At 49.7% G+C, this 20,179-nt stretch overlaps 1 protein-coding gene across 23 annotated transcripts in view; it reads right to left on the bottom strand.

Moving 5' to 3' along the window:
- The window catches only part of MSI2 (musashi RNA binding protein 2), a 392,043-nt gene that overhangs the window by 59,270 nt on the left and 312,594 nt on the right, over positions 1–20,179 (bottom strand). For all 23 annotated transcript variants that reach the window (XR_003234574.2, XR_011999715.1, XM_025995990.2 and 20 more), the window contains one exon: positions 2,858–2,972. Coding sequence is in view for 21 of the 23 variants with exons in the window: in XM_025995990.2 (XP_025851775.1) it covers positions 2,858–2,972 (115 nt within the window). In the remaining 2 variants the exon portion in view is untranslated. The remainder of the gene's footprint in view (positions 1–2,857; positions 2,973–20,179) is intronic.

Genomic DNA, 20,179 nt, shown 5'->3' with positions numbered 1-20,179 from the left:
GACAAGAAGCAGCAAGGATGTCAGTGGTAGGGGGTGGCCCAGGGAAGGTTAGGACCCAAGGACTCACAGCCTCACCATGACAACATTTCTAACCAACAATTATTTCTTTACTGAAGCTCAGGGAAGTCGTAACTTCGACTATGAGAGACAGGGAAAAGGCTGGGGGCAGATGAGTAACCACTTCCCATTCATTCATCACATATCCATATCTCAGTAGGTCCTGAGCCCAGCACTCCTCCTCACACACGCCTGCCTGCACCTGGCCCCTCAGCCAGGCTAGTGGGCTCTCGGGGTTCCACACTAGGACCTTCAGCCTTCCAAGGCTATTCCTGTCTGGATCACCCTTAGCTTGCTCATCCTTCTTAGCATGGCTAACAGGTCACCTCCACAGGGGGGTATTCCCTGATTCCTCAGACTAATTTCCATCCTTCATTATGTGCTCTTAAAATACTCCAGAACTATTATGAGTAACTAGCTATCTGTAGAATTAGCTGTTAACTGTGGTCACTCTTACTAGACCACAAGGTCCGGAAGACAGGGACCAGTGTTAGCCTAGGGCAGGGTAGGCATGCAGTAGGTGCTCAAAGCCTACTTGCCACAGAGTACCTCCTGCATTCAACAAAGCCTCCCTGCTTTGGCTTCCATTGTGAAACCAGTGGGTGCCCTCTGTTTAGGGGTCCGAGCTTGGGTTCCTGTAGAGATGTGGGCCCCTGGCCCTTGCTTCCATTCTAGGGTGAAGAGAATTGCTGCACCTTTGCTCTCTGGCAATTGACATGAGCGAGCTGGCTTTGCTGTACACGACTGCTTCTCCCTGAAGAAAACAGGTCATTCCTCCCAGCATGTAAAAGGCATCGAGTTAGACTCAGAAAGGCACGGGAACTTCCTGAACATCTGATCCTAAAAGGACTCCCATTTTATGCCCCAGGACCTTTATACTCACTGTTAAAAATTCAAGACTCCACAAACTGGCAACTCTAAGATTTGATTTTCAAATTTAAAGCTATTAGTTCATTTGGAGCTTCTCTTGGTATACAATGTAAGGTAAGGACTACAGAAAGACTATTTTTTAAACAAGAGCTGGACAAATGTCTCATTGTCAATCAGGAGATAATTCCCACTGATTTTTATTTATTTATTCAATTTTTTTTTTAGAGAGCGAGCATGAGCAGGATTGGGGTGGGGAAGGGGCAGAGGGAGTGGGCCAGAAAGAATCTCAAGCAGGCTCCATGCTCAGTGCAAAGCCCAACTCGAGGCTCGATCTCACGACTCTGAGATCATGACCTGAACCAAAATCAAGAGTCTGACACTTACCTGACTGTGCTCCCCAGGCCACCCCCCACCACTGATTTTTAAAAGTAACTTCTTCATAATGACTACACTCTTACATAGAAATACAATTAGTGCATCTGCTTTCACTTTTTCTCTCAACAGGTGCGTGACTATACACCATACTATTTCATTACTGTAGCTTTGTGCCATGTTCTGCTATTTGGTCAAACTAGTCTTCTCATTTCTCTTATCTAGTCTAATGTGTTTCTGCTTCCCAATCTGTGTTAGAATCATTTGGCCAATGCTTAAAGAAGTAAACAGGAATTTCCATTGAAACTCAGTTAAACCTAAAACATTAATTCGGGAAGAAGTAACATCCCCACCACCTTTAGGATTCTTGAGGCATCTCTTTCTGTCTCTCAAGTTCCTTGAACTAACTTTACTGGCTCTTGTTATTTCCTCAGACAAAATAGACACAATTCTTTTTAAGAATGTGTAACATCAAGAAAAAGTTTCATACATTTCAAATGGAGCCAGGAATGATTTAAAAAGCTGTGAATCTGAAAATACATAAAGAGCCGATCAAACAATATAGAAGGGGGACTCGTAGCCAAACCGAATGAAAATCCATTAAAACCAGACAGATCATGTGCCTGAATGGAATTTTACCATTAACTACCATTTATCCCATTTAATTAGTATTTTCCCGACACACAATAACTCGCACTAAAATACCGCTCTCTCGCTTTGAAATTTCTAATTATTGTTGCGACCCACACCATTACGCCTCCCCTCTGCTTTCTCCATTTTTCATGCCATTTCAGTGGCAAGATTTTCAATTATCTACGCAGGACGGACAGAGATACCTTTAAGGAAGGGGCATAATATGCAACTTAATTTCTCTAAAAGCCAGGAGAGATCATTTTTCGTGAGAACAAACTCACTTTGTCTTTCATCATTTTTTTTTTTCTTTTTGGGCAAATAAGGAGTAAAACAGGCCATTTAAAACATCCATTTAAATGCAAATTCTGATATCCCAAGAGAAAAATGTTAATCATTTAAATAGACAGGATTAGAGCCCACCCTCATCACTTCTCCTCCTCTCCCAAGTTTTAGAAAAATAGAGCCTCTGCCCACATGGGTGAAGCCAGCCAGGAGTCCTCAGGTCTTTAAGAACACCCTGTCCATAGAGAGGCATGAGGCAGAGGGCCGGCTTTCTCCTTTTGAAGAAGGGAGTATAAAGGAGTTAAAATGACATCAAGAACCTCCTATGAGCTAGGCACGAGATAAGATGATTATCTATCTATCTACTTACTTTATCTATCTATCTATCTATCTATCTATCCATCTATCCATCTATCCATCCATCCATCCATCCATCTATCCATCCATCCACCCACCCACCCACCCATCCATCCATCTCTATAATGGTCCAACTATCTTACAAAGGGGTTTACAGGTGAAGGAGATGAAACGCACAAAGGCAGTTTGCCCAACTGTTAGGTGACCCAGTTGGGTGTCTAGGCCTCCGCAGTTCCAAGTCCATGGTGGCTCTGCGGTGTGTCCCCAGGGTCCCGCCTGGACTCACCTAGCATTCCCATGCCAAGCATGAACGCGTCCATGGTATAAGGCAGTCCCCGGGCCCGGCCTCTTGTCCCCGGTGGGAACATGACTTCCTTAGGCTGAGCTTTCTTACATTCTACCTGTTCAACAGAAAGGCGAACAAATGAGATGTAAATGAATGCCACGTAAATGTCAAATGCAGAACCGATCTGGTTACCCGCTAAGGTATTTTTAGCCTTGCTCCTTATTCACTGTAAAAATAGCCATGCCAAGCAAATGGCCTGCAAAACAAATATTTAAGAAAACACGCTACTTGTTGCAAATCCTGCTTTGGAAAATCCTACAAGGGTGAAATTGGGTTTGGAGGGGTGATAAGGACGTGGGCTGAAGCCCCACAGGCATGGGTTCAGAGCTCAGCCTGGAAGGTGAGCAGAAGGCCCCAGAGGTAAGGAGCAGATGGGGCTGCTGGGTGTGTCTGTGAGGACAAAACAACAGCAGCTGGAATAATCCCCCCTGCTCCTTTGGCCCCTTCAGGCCGTGACTCTTCACATCAGCAACCCCCCCATTCTATTTCTTATTAATAAACAGGCCAGTTAGTTTTAGCTCCACTTCACAGATAAGAAAACTGAATGTCAGAAGGCTTGTGTAACGTGCCATAAGCCACAGCCTGGCAGGCACAGGCCTGGAAGCTGGAGTTTTAAAGTTTTTAGGTCGCCGATGCCACCATCTCCGCAGAAGCTGCCCCAGCACGCTCCCAGGAGAACTAATAACATTAAACACTGCTTCTGTCCATCTGGATTACCGGTTTCTCGTTCTGCAGCTACGTCTTCGAGTGGTTGCTAATCTTTCCTGTTTCCTTCTGCCTCCCAAATTTCTTAATCCTATTCTGCTCACACAACCCAGAAACCACTTACTTCACAGCCTTAATGATATAGAATACAAGCTCCAGGAAAGAAGTAAAACTCCAGCCCACGGAAGCATCTACGCTGTTCTCAGGAGCGTGTCTCAGACTCCTGCTCAGTGCTTACTTGCTTTCAGTTTACTGATAAACCTAACATGCATCGTTAGCTGGTGCTAACGACTACTCCATCGACGATGGAGATGGGGTGCCATAGGGTGCCTGGAGTAGCAAAGACTATCAGGGGTGCCTGGAGGGCAGGGGTGCCTGGAGTAGCAAAGACTATCAGCAAGAGAGTCTGATCAGTCTGACAGTGAGGGAGGAAAGGCAAGAATCAGGGGCCATATGATACAGGAGCCAAAACCCCACATAGCTCAACAGCTGTTGAGGGACTCACTATCACACAGAAAATCACTATTGTTCCCAAGATGTCTGAGATAGGAAGAAGTTAAAGTGTGTGCCTTATATTGTTTTAAAGGGATCTACATGGGCTATCCATATCAGAGATATAGATGCCTCTCAAATCATCTCATCCCAAATACTTCACAATTAAGAAAATAGGTTAGGGGCACCTGGGTGGCTCAGTCGGTTAAGGGTCCAACAGAGACCTAGGCAGAGATGTAGGCAGAGAGAGAAGCTGATTCCCTATGGAGAGCCCAATGTGGGACTTGATCCTAGGACCCTGGGATCACTACCTGAGCCAAAGGCAGACAGACGCTCAACCACTGAGCCACCCAGGCGCCCTCAGCTCAGGTCTTGATCTCAAGGGTCATGAGTTTAAGCCTCGAATTGGGCCCTTCATGCTGGGATGGAGCCTACTAAAAAAAAAAAAAAAAATACACACACATATACATACATACATACATACATACATGGGGCTTGAGGGCTTAAGGCTTGAGGGAAGCTTTAATTACCTAAAATATTAACTCCTCTTTCCTCAGACACCAGATAACACATCTTATTCACGGCTGCTATTTAAAGAATAGCCATGTATACTTTAAAAGGATGGACAAAATGGCTCAACAATCACGCCTGACATGCTTAATACAAAGAGTTTTTATAGTGTAAAAAGAGAGAGATGAGCATCCTGAAATGAAAATGAGTGAAGGACACGAACAAGCATTTGCAAATGACTCATGAGACATATCTTTCATATCACATGCCACGTATGACATCCTCAAATGAGACATACTGTCACCTATCAGACTGGCCATGACAACAGGATTCCTTGATGTCAGAATCTCTGAGAGTACAGGGAGGAGGGGTGAACTCAGCACATATTTTTTTTGGAGGACAACCCGAAAGAAAAAAAAAAAAGCTGACCAAGTATACATCCTTTGATCTAATAATGCTACTTGCAGGAGTTTATCCTGCATGGACATGTGGATAAGGCTACTGCGGTGACAAGCATTAATTATGATTTTTTTTAAAGGAAATATCCTAAGTGTCCAAGAAGAGGAAGTTAGTTTTGGTTCACCCAAGCTTTACTCAGAGCTGTGAAGCTACAGCAAAGCATGCTGATTATAACATGCAGTGGTATCGGGAAACCCTCAGGTTGGTCACCCTAATGTAAGGGGGAGAAAAGCAAATTACAGTGACTCTGTGGGAAATAATTAAGTGTATATGCATATCATACAGGGGAAAGCATTTTTTTAAAGATTTTATTTGTTTATTCATGAGAGACACTGAGAGAGAGGCAGAGACACAAGCAGAGAGAGAAGCAGGCTCCCTGTGGGGAACCCGATGTGGGACTCAATCCCAGGACCCCAGGATCACAACCTGAGTCAAAGGCAGATGCTCAACCACTGAGCCACCCAGGCGTCCCTACAGAGGAAAATATTAAAAAGACATACCAAAGTCGCCTTAGAGCAACTTTATTCTTTCATTTTATGCTGCATTTTGTTACTGGTGTTTATTTGCTACGTTTTCTGCTCAGGGTATTATTGTAGGTAGGGGTAGGGAAAGTGATTAAAAAGAAATAAACTCATCAGACCTGGGTCTTTCGGACTTCTCTCCTAATCCCAGGGTGACAGTTTGCTCCTAGACGCTATCCTCGGGACTCAGAAGCAGGCTGAGAAAGCTCATTTGCAAGAGCCTGACCGAGCCTGGGAAGATGGGTGTGCTCTGCAGAGGCAGACAGATCATTACACCAGGATCTAGAATAATACTGCTAACCAGCTCACTTCCTAATGGCCCTATCGGTGACAATCTATTGCATTGTCTTATGAAAACCTGCTGCCTGTTCCTAGGCAACCTGATCAACGAAAATTTCAGGTTTATACAGTTTTCATTTAGGGAACATAAAAGGTTAACTGACTGTAATGGGAGTATTTTAAACAAACCCACCTACTCTTCCTTGCACTGAATAAGGCTGGAAGCTCCGTTTAATTCCGCTCTGTCTTTGCTGGCACTGTTTGGGGCAGCACCCACTGCGTGGGTTCTGTCAACCACCCGCCGTGTCAACTGTGAGTGCTCCCCGAGGCCAGGGGCTGTGGCACACGCACTCTCTGGGGGGGATCCCGGCACATCCTGGGCACTTGAGTGACAGGGAAAGGTAGCTACTACACCAGGGAGCGTTGGCCTGACTTGCACTGCAGGCTTCTCGAAAGATCTCTTAGGACCAGGAGGCCTGCCCACCCAGCCCCCAGCTCCTCTGAAGACATACAAAACGGGAAAGAGGAATAGCTCCTCTCTGCTTGTATCCTGAGTCCTTGCGGGGGGCCAGGGGCTTGCTGAGCATGAAAAGTACTTCCCTCAGCAGATTGGCAGAAGCCTCACCTCCCCCATCAGACTGTGAGCTCTCAGAGCAGGAGTCAGGGTCTGCCCCTACTTCCCTGGTCCCTCGTGAGGTCCCGTACAGAGCGTGGACTGACACACGACACATGCTCGTTAGGGTCGTGGAGACCTGGTCTTCTTAACCCAACAACGCTGAGGGACTCAATGTGCCCAGTAAGTGCTGGGCTTGGGGGATGCAGACATGAGTACGGCAAGCCTCCACCTCAAGAGCTCTCGTTCTCTTGAAAAGAACAGGTTCTGTCTTGTTCTCCTAACATTAAGGCAAATACTCATAGGTCAACCTGCCCCCCCGACCTGTTTCATTTCTGGGCCTGCCAGCCTCTGCAGCCTCTTGAGTTAGACCACATTTGGGTCACCCCCACCCCCACTATCCCCACTGGGCCTCATGCAAGTTAGAGAACCGAGCATGAATAACCTGAGTTCCAGTCAGAACCCAAAGGGAGAAAACCAGCCTAAATCTCCCCAGCTCCAGTCACACACTCAGGTCACGAGGCCACACACGACGTCCCATGTATCTACTGCTGTGTACCAAACACCTTCCAAACTTAGTGGCCTCGAGCAACAATCGATCATTCTTTCTCATGCTTCTGTGAGCTGACTGGGCCCAGCGAGGTTCTTGCTTGCAGTCTCTCATGTAGTGGTGGTCAGATGGTGCCTGGGGCTGGAGCCAGACAAAGCCTAGACTCAGCTGGAGGTTCCAGGTGGCTTCTTCTCGCACACAGTGGGTGGGCAGTAGATGCTGGTCAGCTGTGACTGCCATGGAGAGGCGCCTCCTCTTGGCTTCTCCACAGTACTCCCTCTTCTTACACCATGGTGGCTGAGTTCCCAGAGCTCCCAGAGTCTCAGCCTGAGAATTCCAAGAGACCAAGGCAGAGGCTGCACGGCTTCTTACCACCTAGGCTTGAGAGTCACACTGCCACTTCTGTCACATTCTACTGGTTATACCTGGTCAGCCTAGATTTGCTGTGGGAAGGGACCCCACAGGGTGCGCATACCAAGAGGTGAAGCTCACCAGGGCTGTCTTCGGAGACCAATGACCACAAGAGATCAGTGAAGGGCAGTGAGGAAATGGGACCCCATGGCATCCACCATGGGGCACAAGGCAGGCTTGCCTGGCTTCCTATGATAAACAGAAGTAGTGTTCTTCTAGGTGACCAGGCCTCTTGCTCTGGCTGCTTCAGCTCTGCCCCCACAGAACCCTATTTACAGTAAATGTTCCATACCACCAGCACAGCCCTGGTGGCAGCAGATTCTGAGGAAGGAACCATCTCCAAGTCTTGGTCCTTGAATCTCCTCAATCAACAGCTCATACCCCACCCTTAGCAGTTTCTTAAAACGGCTACAGCTTCCAATGATGACTGGAAAAAGCGGTGTGGTTGGAGGAGGAAGAGATTTTGTAGAAACTTCCATTTGGATTTGTGCTTGTAAGAAGCCTCAGAAGTCACCTGTGACCAACTGCTCACATTAGGAAGATGCGGTCTCCATTTTAAGTCTCACAGCTGGCAAAGCCACGAAGCAACCCCACACCAGGGGCCGAATGCCAAGGACATGCCAAACCCCCACAAAGGTAGGTGGGATTTGCTTTAATTTTTCAATCTTCAAAGATGCTGCTTTGCCCCTAGCACACTGGCCTTGGAGAAGAGGGTGTGGCTTCCCCGTAGCCCGCACAGTGATGGGATGAGAAGAATGATCTAGCTGAACCCGCTCTCATGACAGGTTAGGGCAGCAGTATGTTCCTCCAGAGGATGAATCAGAGGCCTGATGTGGGCTTGCATGTTTCTGACCCTCTATGCTGGCTGCTTGTTGAGGTGGGGTGCCTCTGCCCATCACGCTCCAAAGCCACTAAGCAAGGAGGTCTAACTCTTTATGTAGACAGGCTTTCAAAACTTACAGAAGAGATGCAAGGACAGTACAAAGAACTGTTCTGTACCGTTTATATCTGTATCTGTATCTATGCTTATTTTTTCCTGAACCTTTTGAGGGTTAAGGTGCATACGTGGCAGTACACATTTCCTAAACATATTTTCTTTGTAAGTACGGCAGTTAGCTTCCTCAGGACATTTACACACGATACAGTACTTTCATCTCATGCACCTTCCATAGCCTTGTGTCAGCGGACCCTATGATGTCCTTTATAGACAGAAATCCATCTTATAGAACAGGAAGCTGAGGCCCAGGGACATTAGACACTTCACGGTTAGGACCCAGGCCACATGTGCTAAGGTTGGGTATGAAGCTGAGTCTGGGGCAGCCCGGGTGGCTCAGAGATTTAGTGCCACCTTCAGCCCAGGGTGTGATCCTGGAGACCAGGGATTGAGTCCCACGTCAGGCTCTCTGCATGGAGCCTGCTTCTCTCTCTGCCTGTGTCTCTGCCTCTCTCTGTGTGTCTCTCATGAATAAATAAATAAAATCTTAAAAAAAAAAAATGAAGCTGGGTCTGTCTACCTAATGCTACCATGGCCCATGCCAGGGCAGCCAGTCCCATGCCACGCCCTCTCTCCTTGGGGGTGGTGGGAGGGAATGCTTAGCATTGGCTTTTGGAGAAGGCACAGGGACTTTCTGCAGTGACGGCTTCCCTGTAGCTACTCTGAGTGGCCGCCCTCACCCAACTGGCCTACAGCCCTTACTGAGACAAGCTCCCTGCTGGGCACCTTTTGGAAGAGGCTGGCAGTCTGAGGACGATGCCAAGGTCTGAGAAGTGAAAAGGTTTTTGTTTTTCCCTGGTTTCTACATAAACAGCCCCAGTCAGCACATGGCCCTGGGGCCAGGAGGGAAACCAGCCTGGCCTCGGTCTGGGGAAACCCAAGCCCTATGGCTGTAGCCTTGATTTACCACCCAGGACAAGGCAACTCTGTGTGGCCTGGACGCCAGTGTTTGCAGCTTCACTTCTCACCCCACACTGATCACATGAGAAATGATTTACTCCTCCAGGGAGACAGGGGCCCATTTCAAAGAATAAAGTTCACTGCTGTCCAGAGAGACCAGCCTGGACTGACTGGCTGCTGGAAGGGAGGGGAACAGGTCTTCTGGGCTGGAGTGCCTGGCAGGGGCAGCGGTGGAGGGTGGTGACTGGGAGCTCCCACGTGGGCAGCAACCTTTTGTGGAGCTTCCTGAAAGAGGCCTGACTCCGTCTTGCCCCAAGATCAGCTTATCCTCTGACTCAAGCTGCAGCTCCCTCCTCCTTCATCAGTTGGTTTCAAAGCATTCCAGGCCAACACTGCTTCTCTGAAGCCCCAGATTGTCCATCTTCTCTCGCTGATAGGCCCCCAAGCACTTTCCAGGGAGATGAAGGGAAGGGGAGATGCCACTCCAATGTAAAGACTTGGGGTTCTGCCTGGAGCCTGGCAGCTACCCAGCTCTCTCTGGTAAGGCAGGAGGACTGAGCTGCAGCCCAGAAACCACACCCAGCTCTGTGCACAACCTGTGCTGTCCCGTGGCTATGCCCTTCTCCCTCTTGCCCCCTCTGCCAGTCATAAGCCTTTCTGGAGACTCTAGGAGGGAAGGACCCTTCACGGGGCTCTTACAGGTTCCTAACCAAGATTCAGAGGGGACCTGCTCTCAAGGAACCTACAGAGCATGGAAGACAAACGCAAGGTAAACCACTTGGGTGGAAGAACTGAGTCTCTATTGTCCTGCCCTGTGCTCCATGCTGGGAGTTAGCCTCAAAAGCATGGTAGCCATAGAACATGCTAGAGAATGTGCAGGTCACTATGAAATGAAGATGAAAGGCCCTTTATCCAACTATTACTAGGAGTTCCAAGATGGTGGCACTACAGCAGGAACCCAGCGAGGGCTCTTCTGAACACAGGCATCATATCTAGGACGCTGGCCCTGCTCAAGCCAGCTGCTGAATAAGTCGTAGGAGGCTGATGGTGTAGCAAGGTGAGGGTGACAAGAATAGAAACAGCCCATCGAGGAGAGGTGGGACGGTTGGGAGGGAAGGAAGGACCACGGTCCTCCTCAATGTGGAGCTCACGCTGGAGATGGACCCACTAGGCATCTCCCTCTGAGTGATCTACAGAGTCAGGTTGCCTCATCTGGATTCTAACGTCTGCTCCAGGGTTCCCATTCCATCCAGTTGCTGTATTTGTCCAGAGCCAACGGCAAGATGGAGTCATGACCAGCATGTGTGTATGGCTGGATGGGCCAGGCCTGAGACACCATTATGGGAGGGGCAGCAATCACACCCAGAAATCCTGGCAGCCTCACTGGGAAGACCCAGCCTGTGACTCCAGCAGGGAGGGTGCTTCACCATCCTGCCATACCTGCCCCCAGCCAGCACCAGCCCTCCAGCCTCTGCAGACTTGGGGAGGCCTCCAAGCTGGGCACTGTCAGTACCAGGAGGCGAGCAGAAGGGAGTTCTGTGTTCTGTCTTCCCGCCTCTCCCTTCCCAGACATCTCAATCGGGCACCGTGCTCATAGATGGACACTGGCCTGTGGCCATATACTAGAGGACCCACTTGTACAGGACAATTTGTCTTGCTCTATTGCAAAAGGGTCCTCACAGATATGGAGCCTCTCATGGAGTTTCTGGAAGAAGCAGCTACTGTAAAGCCCTCCCCGCCCAAAAAAAAGAAAGACTAGCTTAGACAGGCAAAGGCCGTCAGCAGAAATATCCACCTTCCAAGGACGCATCTTTGCCATAAACGGCCCAGACCCATTTGTGAGAAGCACTGAGAGTCCCACAGGACATATAATCTTGACTTTTTCCCCAGTCAGCAGGATTACTGTAGCGAGGAAGGAACAAACTGTTTATGGAACACTCCTCCTATGCCAGGCATGGCCACAACATCCTGAGGTAGGTGTGTGTGTGTGTGTGTGCACATACATGATCTCATGTGTTTTATGTGTACACAGTGATGTATACACATCATGTATATAAGGCACAGCGTCTGGCACACAGAGGTCCTCAGAGAATGCCCAATGCTCTCCATACCCTCATTAATCAGCTCATTTCCTCTGAACTGGCCTAATTAGCCCTGAAGTCAGCACAGGAAGGAAAACGGAGGTTCTGAGGCAATGATCTGCCCAAGGTCACACAGCCAGGTAATGACACAGCTACGGCTCTGTCCCAGGTCCCCCTCTCTGGGCCCACCAGCCACCCCGGTGCGGCCCTCACAGCCCTTCCCCACTACCTTCTATCTGGCCTTCAAGGCCCATTGGCATGCTACTCCTTCCACAAAACCATCCCCAGTCCTAGTTCCAGAATTAATTTCATCTGCTGTTTCCTCTGTTTTATTAAAATCCGCTATGACAACGTGAAGGAGGTTATAAACCAATACTATTAGCGCCTCCTGGTTAGTTAGCAAGCACGGGCTAGGAGCGGACACAGAGATGAATTCAAGAGGACGTGGCTCTTCCTCGGAGGGGTTCAGAGTATGGGAAAGGAGTGCAGAGGAGCTACTCCCCAACATGTGCCCCTGTGACAGCAGCCCCCAACCCCCTGGATCTGAGGGTGGGGGCTTGTCCTTTCCACCAGCTCTAAAGCTCGCCTCTGCTCACCAGCGCTGAGTGGGAACCAGCTGCCTGACTCCTCTGCACCTCAACGTTCTCATCTGTAAAACAGAATAACAGTGGCACCCGCCCCCCAGGGCTGCAGCGAGCTAATAAATCAAACCAGCTAATCCCATAAGCGCGCCGGCTGGATAAAGTTGATCATGTCACACATGAATCTTTGCCACGGGAGCCTAGCTGAGCATCTCTGAAGGTGATAAAGCCGGTTCACGCCTGTGTTTCTGTCCCAAAGCCTAGGGAGCAGAGAGGAAGAAGGTGGCTGCCACCCTCCAGCCTGGCAAACTCCGGGCACGCTGCCACCAATCTTCTCCCTGCTGCCCCCACCTCCTGGCCCTGTAGGCCCCGTCTTCCTGCTTTCATCAGCAAGGTGTGCAAAAGGAGGTTCGCCGGCTGCACTATTTGGGGAAAAAGCTGATGGTGGCAGCAGCAGCTGCTCTTTTTATTTCTGGGAACCTACAAGGACATTTCAAAGTGAAAAGAAACCTCTGCCTCCAGCAGGTGCCACAAATGCGGCCACAGGGCTGGGTGCTTACCCTAGCCCAGGGTGGGTGTTGCCAGAGACCCTGCACCAAACCCAATTTAATTTCTCTATTTAAAAGAGAGAAAGCAAGCGAGTGAAAAAAATAAAAAATAAAAGTGTGGCCAAGCATTAGCTTGCACCTGCCTGGGAAGTTGGGCAGAGAAGCTGTGAAAGTCAGAGGAACAATAGGCCCCAGAGAAGGCGTGCAGAGAAAGGGGAGCAGCTTCCTCCAGTGGTCTTCATGCCCCCTGCTGAGCTCACACCCTGTGGGTGGTGCGCAGGGAACAGCACATGTTGGCAAATCCAGAGGGGCTGGGTGCCAAGATAATGGAGAAGGAAGGACCCTGTCCTCCCCACACTCCTGCAATGACCTTCCCAGAGGTTGGATGAAGGGCAAAGGAGCTAGAACTCAGGCAACCTCCCCGCTGGCCGAATTAGTTCTGCCTAAAGAGCAACATTTACCACCCAACACCCCAGCCTCCCCACACCCTCCTCCAGCAGCACACAAATCCCTCTCTCCGCAGGAACAGAGCCGGTACACAAACATGTGCGTGCCTGATGCAGGGGTGGGGGGCGCAGGACCTCCCTCTCGCTCGTAAACACGAGGTTCATTTATTAAGTGCCTCTCTGGCATTTCCTTTTTTGCCTTCATCCTGCTTGTTTAATATTGCATTTGACATTCTCATTTTATAAATGGTAACAGAAGCAGAATGGATGGCTAAAATTAGCTTACGAGTAAGGAGGATGCTGCAAATAGGGTGGTGAACACAGAAGCCTAGTTAATTCCACCCACATTACCCTGCCCCCGTCCCCCACTCCCGGGCTGGCTCCCGATCAGCTCTTAGTCGTCAAGTCTTCAGGCTGTGGAAGAGTGGTCTGAGGGAGGGGACGTGCACCCACTCACAGGGTGCCCCTGATAGGTGGCAGCGCCTCATGCCAACCCTAGCTGGGGCTTCCATGGACCACCTGGCCCAACACCTGACCTGAGAGGCCAACCAGGGCTCTCCTGCTCTCTTGTCCTCCTGCCCCCGCTATCCCCATAAGCGCCTTCGTTCTGCGGGTGAATCCCCAGGTGTGCCCTGGGCTGAAGGTGGCAATCCTGAGAGCTCACTATGCTTTGCTTTTTGAAGGGGGTTTTTTGGAACCTCCCCAATGGAGGATTCAGCTGAAGGGCTGAGTCCACCTCTCTAAGGGCCTAGGAAATCGGCCTCCCCAGGGACCTAGGAAATCACTTCAGCAGAGCCCCTTCTACTCTGCTCTGCAGGATGCGTACCTTCTCTCCTTGGGACCACCTCTCAGCCAGAGCACAGCGAGTACCCATCCCAGAGCCTCCTCTCTGCCCACGTCTGTACCCTTGCACTCTGCTGACTTGTAATCTGTCCGGGATCCCTTTACCTTTTTTTTTTTTTTTAAATTTTTTTTTTTTTTAATTTTTTATTTATTTATGATAGTCACAGAGAGAGAGAGAGAGGCAGAGACACAGGCGGAGGGAGAAGCAGGCTCCATGCACCGGGAGCCCGATGTGGGATTCGATCCCGGGTCTCCAGGATTGCGCCCTGGGCCAAAGGCAGGCGCCAAACCGCTGCGCCACCCAGGGATCCCTCCCTTTACCTTTTGATTACATATTTGTTCAGTAAAATGATTCTAAGAATAATGATAGTGATGACAACTAACAATAACAGCAAAAAAGCCTATTGCTTTGATAGAACATACGGTGGCTGGTAAAAAAAAAAGTGGTCCCGAGTCCTAACTCCCAGCAGTCTCTGAGAGAGATGCCATCCTTACCTGTCTGAGGGGGAGCCAAAGCACAGGTGATGAGTAACGTGCCCAAAGTCACAAAGCCTAGCAGTGAGGAGCTCGGCATGCTGTGGGGCATCGGGCAGGGAGGGATTTGTGGCCTCTCGGGTTGACAGCACCCGTTCTGACCGTTCCTTCGGTCCCTACCTGCGCAGTGCTTGCGGTCTCCCTAAGAGTGAAGGCACGGATACTTTCTGCTTGCTACTATCCCAAGCCCCAGCATCTGTTTGGGGGTACTGCTGACCCTCTCTGCCTCAGGCTATTAAAATGCCTCAGCAGTGGATTTAAGTGAGCTCTTGGCTAAAAGCCTTTCCTTGGGCCCCTTGAGATAAGCAGACCACACCTGCTCCGAGCTACCTCATATAGGCCAGGAGCTGAAACTGGCCCACAAGGCAAATCCACCTGCTGCTTGTTTTTTATAAATAAGGTTTTTATGTGAACACAGCCACACCCACTCACATATCATCAGTGGCTCCATTCTGTTCTAGGATGGCAGAGACCTAGGGCCCTGAAAGCCTAAAATATTTACTGTCTGGCCCTTTACAAAGTTTTTTGGCCCTTGGTTTAGGCCAAATGGAAGAAACTTGAGGATACCAATGGGGTTTGGGGGAGGGCGATTCTTTCAAGGTTACCAGATTATAGATTCTCTACACCAGAGCAGTCCAAGAGCTCCCAGGGTCAGGAGCTGAATCAGGGCCTTCAATAAGCTGCAAAGGACAGTGGTTGCTATCCTTCTCAGCTCAGAGGAGGAAACAGGTGCAGACAGGTGGGGTATTCACCTGGTCACAAAGCAACCAGTGATGGATATGGGGTTCAGCCTCAGGTCCACATGTTCTAAAGCCCCGAGTGCCTCAAAGTGACCCAGGAGATACTGTTTTGGGGACAAGGACATGTACACATTACTTGGGGGATCTAGCTCATCACTCTAGTGGATGTGCCTCAAACATCTAGAGTTGATGCTCCCAGACCCTTGTCAGAGTGGAAGGGCATGCCAGCACCGGAGGTGTGGCCCCAGCATGGATGGCTTCCTGAGACGGGGGTGCAGGGGAGAGAGAGGCCTGGTGTTCATGCGTACAAAGGGACAGCAGCAGGCTGGCCTGGGGATCCCATGCCAGGCTGGCTCATCCAGCTCCATGCTCCTGGGGCCTCAGCCCTCACTTAAGGGTCCCTTCCTTCTGACACTTGACCATTTATGACCGTCCCACAGCTCCGATCATTAGCAGTGATCTTTGCCTGGGGCTTCCCAGACTTTAAATGTGCACACACACCACTAGGGACTTGTCAAAATGCAGATTCTGATTCACTAGCTCTGGGGGTTGGGCCTGAGACTCTGCATTCCTAATAAGCTTGCAAAATGCTAGGCAACTTCCAAATTCAGATCACCTCAATAGAACAAGGGAAAGGACTATTTAAGGAATCCTATAGTAATCCGTGCACAAAGCAAATAAAAACTCATCTTTGCTACTTAAACCAACCCAGATTTTTCAATTCATGAGGTTTTGCCCTAAGGAGGCAGCAGAGTATATTGGGAAGAACACAGGGTTGAGGCAAAAACAACACCGGTTCAAATCCCAGCTCTGCCAATTAGAACTATGGACTGTGGAAGTCCCTTCACCACTCTGAGCTCCAAAGCCCACTCTAGAATAGGACGATTGCCACGTGCATGTACAGCGCCATTCCAGTACCTGGCAAGTGCCAATGTCCTGTTGGTGAATCAGGTATCAGAAGAAGCGCCCTCGTTCTGGCACCCATCAGACTGTACCCCCTATTCTCCCCCAGCGAGGCTCTCTGGTTCCATCTGAGGTTGGGGACCGAGCTAGGCCCCTGAGAAAGCCCAGAGTAGGTGTCGCCCACCACCTCCCTCCTGGGGCTGCGAGCTTGCCGGGAGGCTGTACTGGCTGACAGCACATCAAGCCCACATCCCTACTCCTGGGGTGGGGGGGCTGCTCCAATCAGGGGCACGTGGCTGGAGGCGTCAGTGGCTGTACCTGTCCTGGGGCTCGTGGAATGGCCGGAGAGGAAGCTCTCTCTGGAGAGTCACCAGGTGGCTCCACCGGTGAATTTATGTGTGTTTATTGATAAAGACATGTTTGTGCTTTACTCTGACCCACATCAATACGGGGGAAGGGGCTGAGTCCTGGCTGTCCTGGGTCAGCCCCTGAGCTCAGCAGGCGGCCAGCTGTCCCCAGCATCTGTGGCTTACCTGCCTCTGGGACAGTGGGGGAAGAGGCCCAGAAATCTGTTTGTGGCCAATGGGAACTGCTTCTGCCCAAGATTGGCCCTTCATCCCAGCTGGGGATCCAGCGGGTAAGCCCATCTCCTCTGCCCTTCTCTTAGGAGAACATGGGAGTCCCATGAGCCACAACACGGCTGACTGGGAGGAGGCGGTCAGTGGTTCTGGAAGGCTGTTGTCCAGCGAGATGACCTTTAAAGTACCATTCAGCCTGGAGGGGCTACTTGTTTACTGGGCACCAATGGGAGTTCTGGACTTTAGCTTTCTACACTTGAACTCTGGTGCTGCCTCTTGCAGTGTTTGGCCCTGGGAAAACTGCTTCTCTCTTTGCCTCACTTACTTACCAGTAAAATGGGGGATAATAATCAGTATCTACATCAAAGTGTAGAATAGAAGAGATGCATAAAGTGAGCTCTCAGCAGAGTATGCAGCTGGCACTAAAAAATGTGAACTATTTGTGGGATCTCTGTAGGGAGGGTGCCATGGGGGTCTTTTTTGGTTCTCCCCCTGCCACCACCACCATGGAGGTGACCTCTTTAAGGGAGGGTCTGTATGGGAACAGGGACAGAGTTGTTGTGATCCCAGCTTCTTGACAGCAGCTACCCTGAGCCTCAGCAGACAGGAGGGCTTGTGCCTGCTGTAGGCTCTCTCAGATGCCGGGGAAGGGCCCTCATTTAAAAAAAAAAAAAAAACCCCAAGAGATTCACCAACCAAATTAGATGGGAAATGGCTTTGGGAATTATGATGCACCTCCCTGTCACGTGGTCCCTCCTGTAATCCTTTATTCATTCCACAATTATTTATACAGGGCCCACGGAGCGCCAGCCAGAGGAGTACTGGATTAAGACGAAGAAGATTTGGATTCAAGTCCTATCTTCGTGACTCATCAGCAGAAAGACCTTTCTTATCTGTGAATGAGAAAATGGTAGCTCCAGGCACATTCCGGGGGCGGTGTGGTAATCTCTCCCCGCAGAATTCCGGGAGATTGCCAGGCTTCCAGGAGATGGGTCTTTACAGCTTTGCGCGCAGTCCAGTTTACAAAACACTCCTACGGACCTTCTAACAACTGTCCCGGTTTCTGCTTGGCAGTCTCTGCGTTCTCAGCATCTTTCCAATCCTTCATTTGAATTCTGTCCATAGCACAGTTTAAATCCATTTCCTTTTCTGTGGCCTCAGAAGTAGAAACCAGGATCACAGAATCCTCAGCAATCCAGGCTTCTTCAGAGGAGGACAGCTTGCTGGAGAGGTCTTCTCAGTGACTACGACACGGCCGATGGCAAGAGCTCCCGGTTATCAATGTGTTTGGCCTTTGCTGCTGGTACCTCCCTGAGGCCCAGTGACCCCACCAGCTGGTCACCACGGGGCCTGCTATCTTGGAGCCCAGCAAGGCCTGGTGATCTTCCAATGGCCTCTTCCAGTACTGGATTTCCCCTTTAGAGCCGGTGACTGGTGGGCCAGGGCTTGTTGGGTTTAGGGGCACCTCTAGAGCGTGTATGTGATCCTCACTACTCTGTGCCCACCCCTTCTCTTGTCCGCTTCCATTTCTGCTATACTGTTAAAGATCAAGTACCAGAGGCATCTGGGTGGCTCAGTGGTTGAGCGTCTGCCTTTGGCTCAGGTCATGATCCTGGGGTCCTGGGATCGAGTCCCGCATCAGGCTCGCTGTGGAGAGCCTGCTTCTCCCTCTGCCTATGTCTCTGTCTTTCATGAATCAATAAAATCTTAAAAAAAAAAAAAAAAAAAGACCAAGTACCAGCCTTGGTTTCAAAAGAAAACAGAAATGTTACCACTAGGAGAACAGTTACCTGCATGTACCACAGTCAGCCTCCAGCTGGGTGGAAAAGAAGGTGACAAATGTGAAATGACTGGGGACAGACCTCTTTGGCTTCAAGCTACCCATGGGGATGAAACTCTACCTTCTGATTATCCCCCTAGGTCAACTGGGGATTTAACCTCAAACCCCCAAGCTCGAAACAACTATCTGTGTCATTCATCTGGCAGCTGGTAAGCTCAAGACCTGGGTTCCTTTACTGTTGGGGGAGCCCTGGAGCCGATTCCCCTGGACCTCAGTTTCCCTACTGGAACACTGAGGAGAACAAAGCTCTTTCTCACTTGTGTTTCAGGCTTGTTTGAAAGCCAGTCTGTACTGAAGGGCCTCACATATGCATTCAAGGCAGCACACAGCACAGTCTCTTGCCCATCTACACTGGGCCTTCCTGATGAACCGTTAAGTCCTGGCAGGACGGGAATGGTGTCTGCCAATGCTCTCAGATGCCTCTCTCACTCTCTGCTGCCCAGGCAGCCCTCAGTGGAGCCCGTCAACAGCATGCCTGGCTAGGAGAAACGAGGCCTCTGGGCACTGGAGTTACATTTCCTTTTAAGCCCCCTATCTCTCTAGTTTTAAAAATAGCAAGTAGCAATCTACCAAAGGAGAGAAGTACCAACTGGAAGGCACTGAGTTGGGGGCGCAGAGGGGGAGGGCAGTGCAGAGAATGCTGAGGAAGGGGTCCGTGTGATTCCTCCACATTTATCTCCCCCATACCATTTTAATGCCTGAGCTGACACCACCAACCTACAGTATGCAAAGAAACAGCATTTTCATTTCAGATGCCTATGATGGTTAGGAACAATATGAACAATATTATTTTAGTGCCCTGGGAAAAAAATTAGCAAGTCAAATATTGAATCAGGCCTGTAGCACCACATGCTAAGCAGACTGCTTTGATCTTATCCCCACTAAAAGCTCTATTATTGAATTTAAAGTCAGCGAACACGTATCAGACCAATATACAATGCACATCTGAACACATGTTTCAGAAGCCAGGAATGTTTTTAAAGGAAGAAAATACCAAAGTTACAACTATAATTGAAACACAAATTTGCCCTCCCCCTTCTCTTGGGTCTGGAAGCAATGCTGGTCGACCAAACTATTTTGGCTCCAAAGGGCCTGCTGATGGCTCCAGAAACACCTGCTGAGCTCTCATATTTCTGGAATCTACAAGAACCGGGTTTCTCACCCCTCTTCTCAATTTGAAGGAGTCTGAGACGTCAAGCAAGCCAGTGTGCACATGGTCTACATGGTATGGCACCCTCTGGTGGCCACTTCTCTGGGAGGCCTACCTGGCTCCCCCAGCTTGCAATGATCCAACCCTCTTCCCTGAGTGAGGAAAGAGGACCTTTAAAGAGCCAAATGAGGGATAGAAGAAGATGCTCATGAGGGTAAAATCCAGCTAGTCGATCAGCAGGGGAGAAGGTTAATTACCCAGTGGGGCCCAAAGGGAGAATGAATTTGGGTGGGAACCTTCCTACCTAGGATATACGTCCTCAAAAAGCCAAAACAAACAGCAAACACATTCCCTAAGCCGCAGGTCAGTAAATTATAACACACAGGCCAAATATGGTGCCCCTGCCAGCTTTTGTATCTACAGCCTGAGAGTCAAGAATGGTTTTTGTACTTTAAAACGGTAAAAACATAAATACATAAATCAATATTTTGCAACATGAGAATTATAGGAGATTTCAGCATCGGCGTCCGTAAACAGAGCCTTATGGAACCGCGGCCTTACTAGTGCGGGGACTGTCCTTGCAT

The sequence above is a fragment of the Vulpes vulpes genome, chromosome 2 (genome assembly GCF_048418805.1).
Source record: "Vulpes vulpes isolate BD-2025 chromosome 2, VulVul3, whole genome shotgun sequence".
Taxonomy (NCBI): Eukaryota; Metazoa; Chordata; class Mammalia; order Carnivora; family Canidae; genus Vulpes; species Vulpes vulpes.
This window is presented reverse-complemented; position numbering and strand designations above follow the sequence as displayed.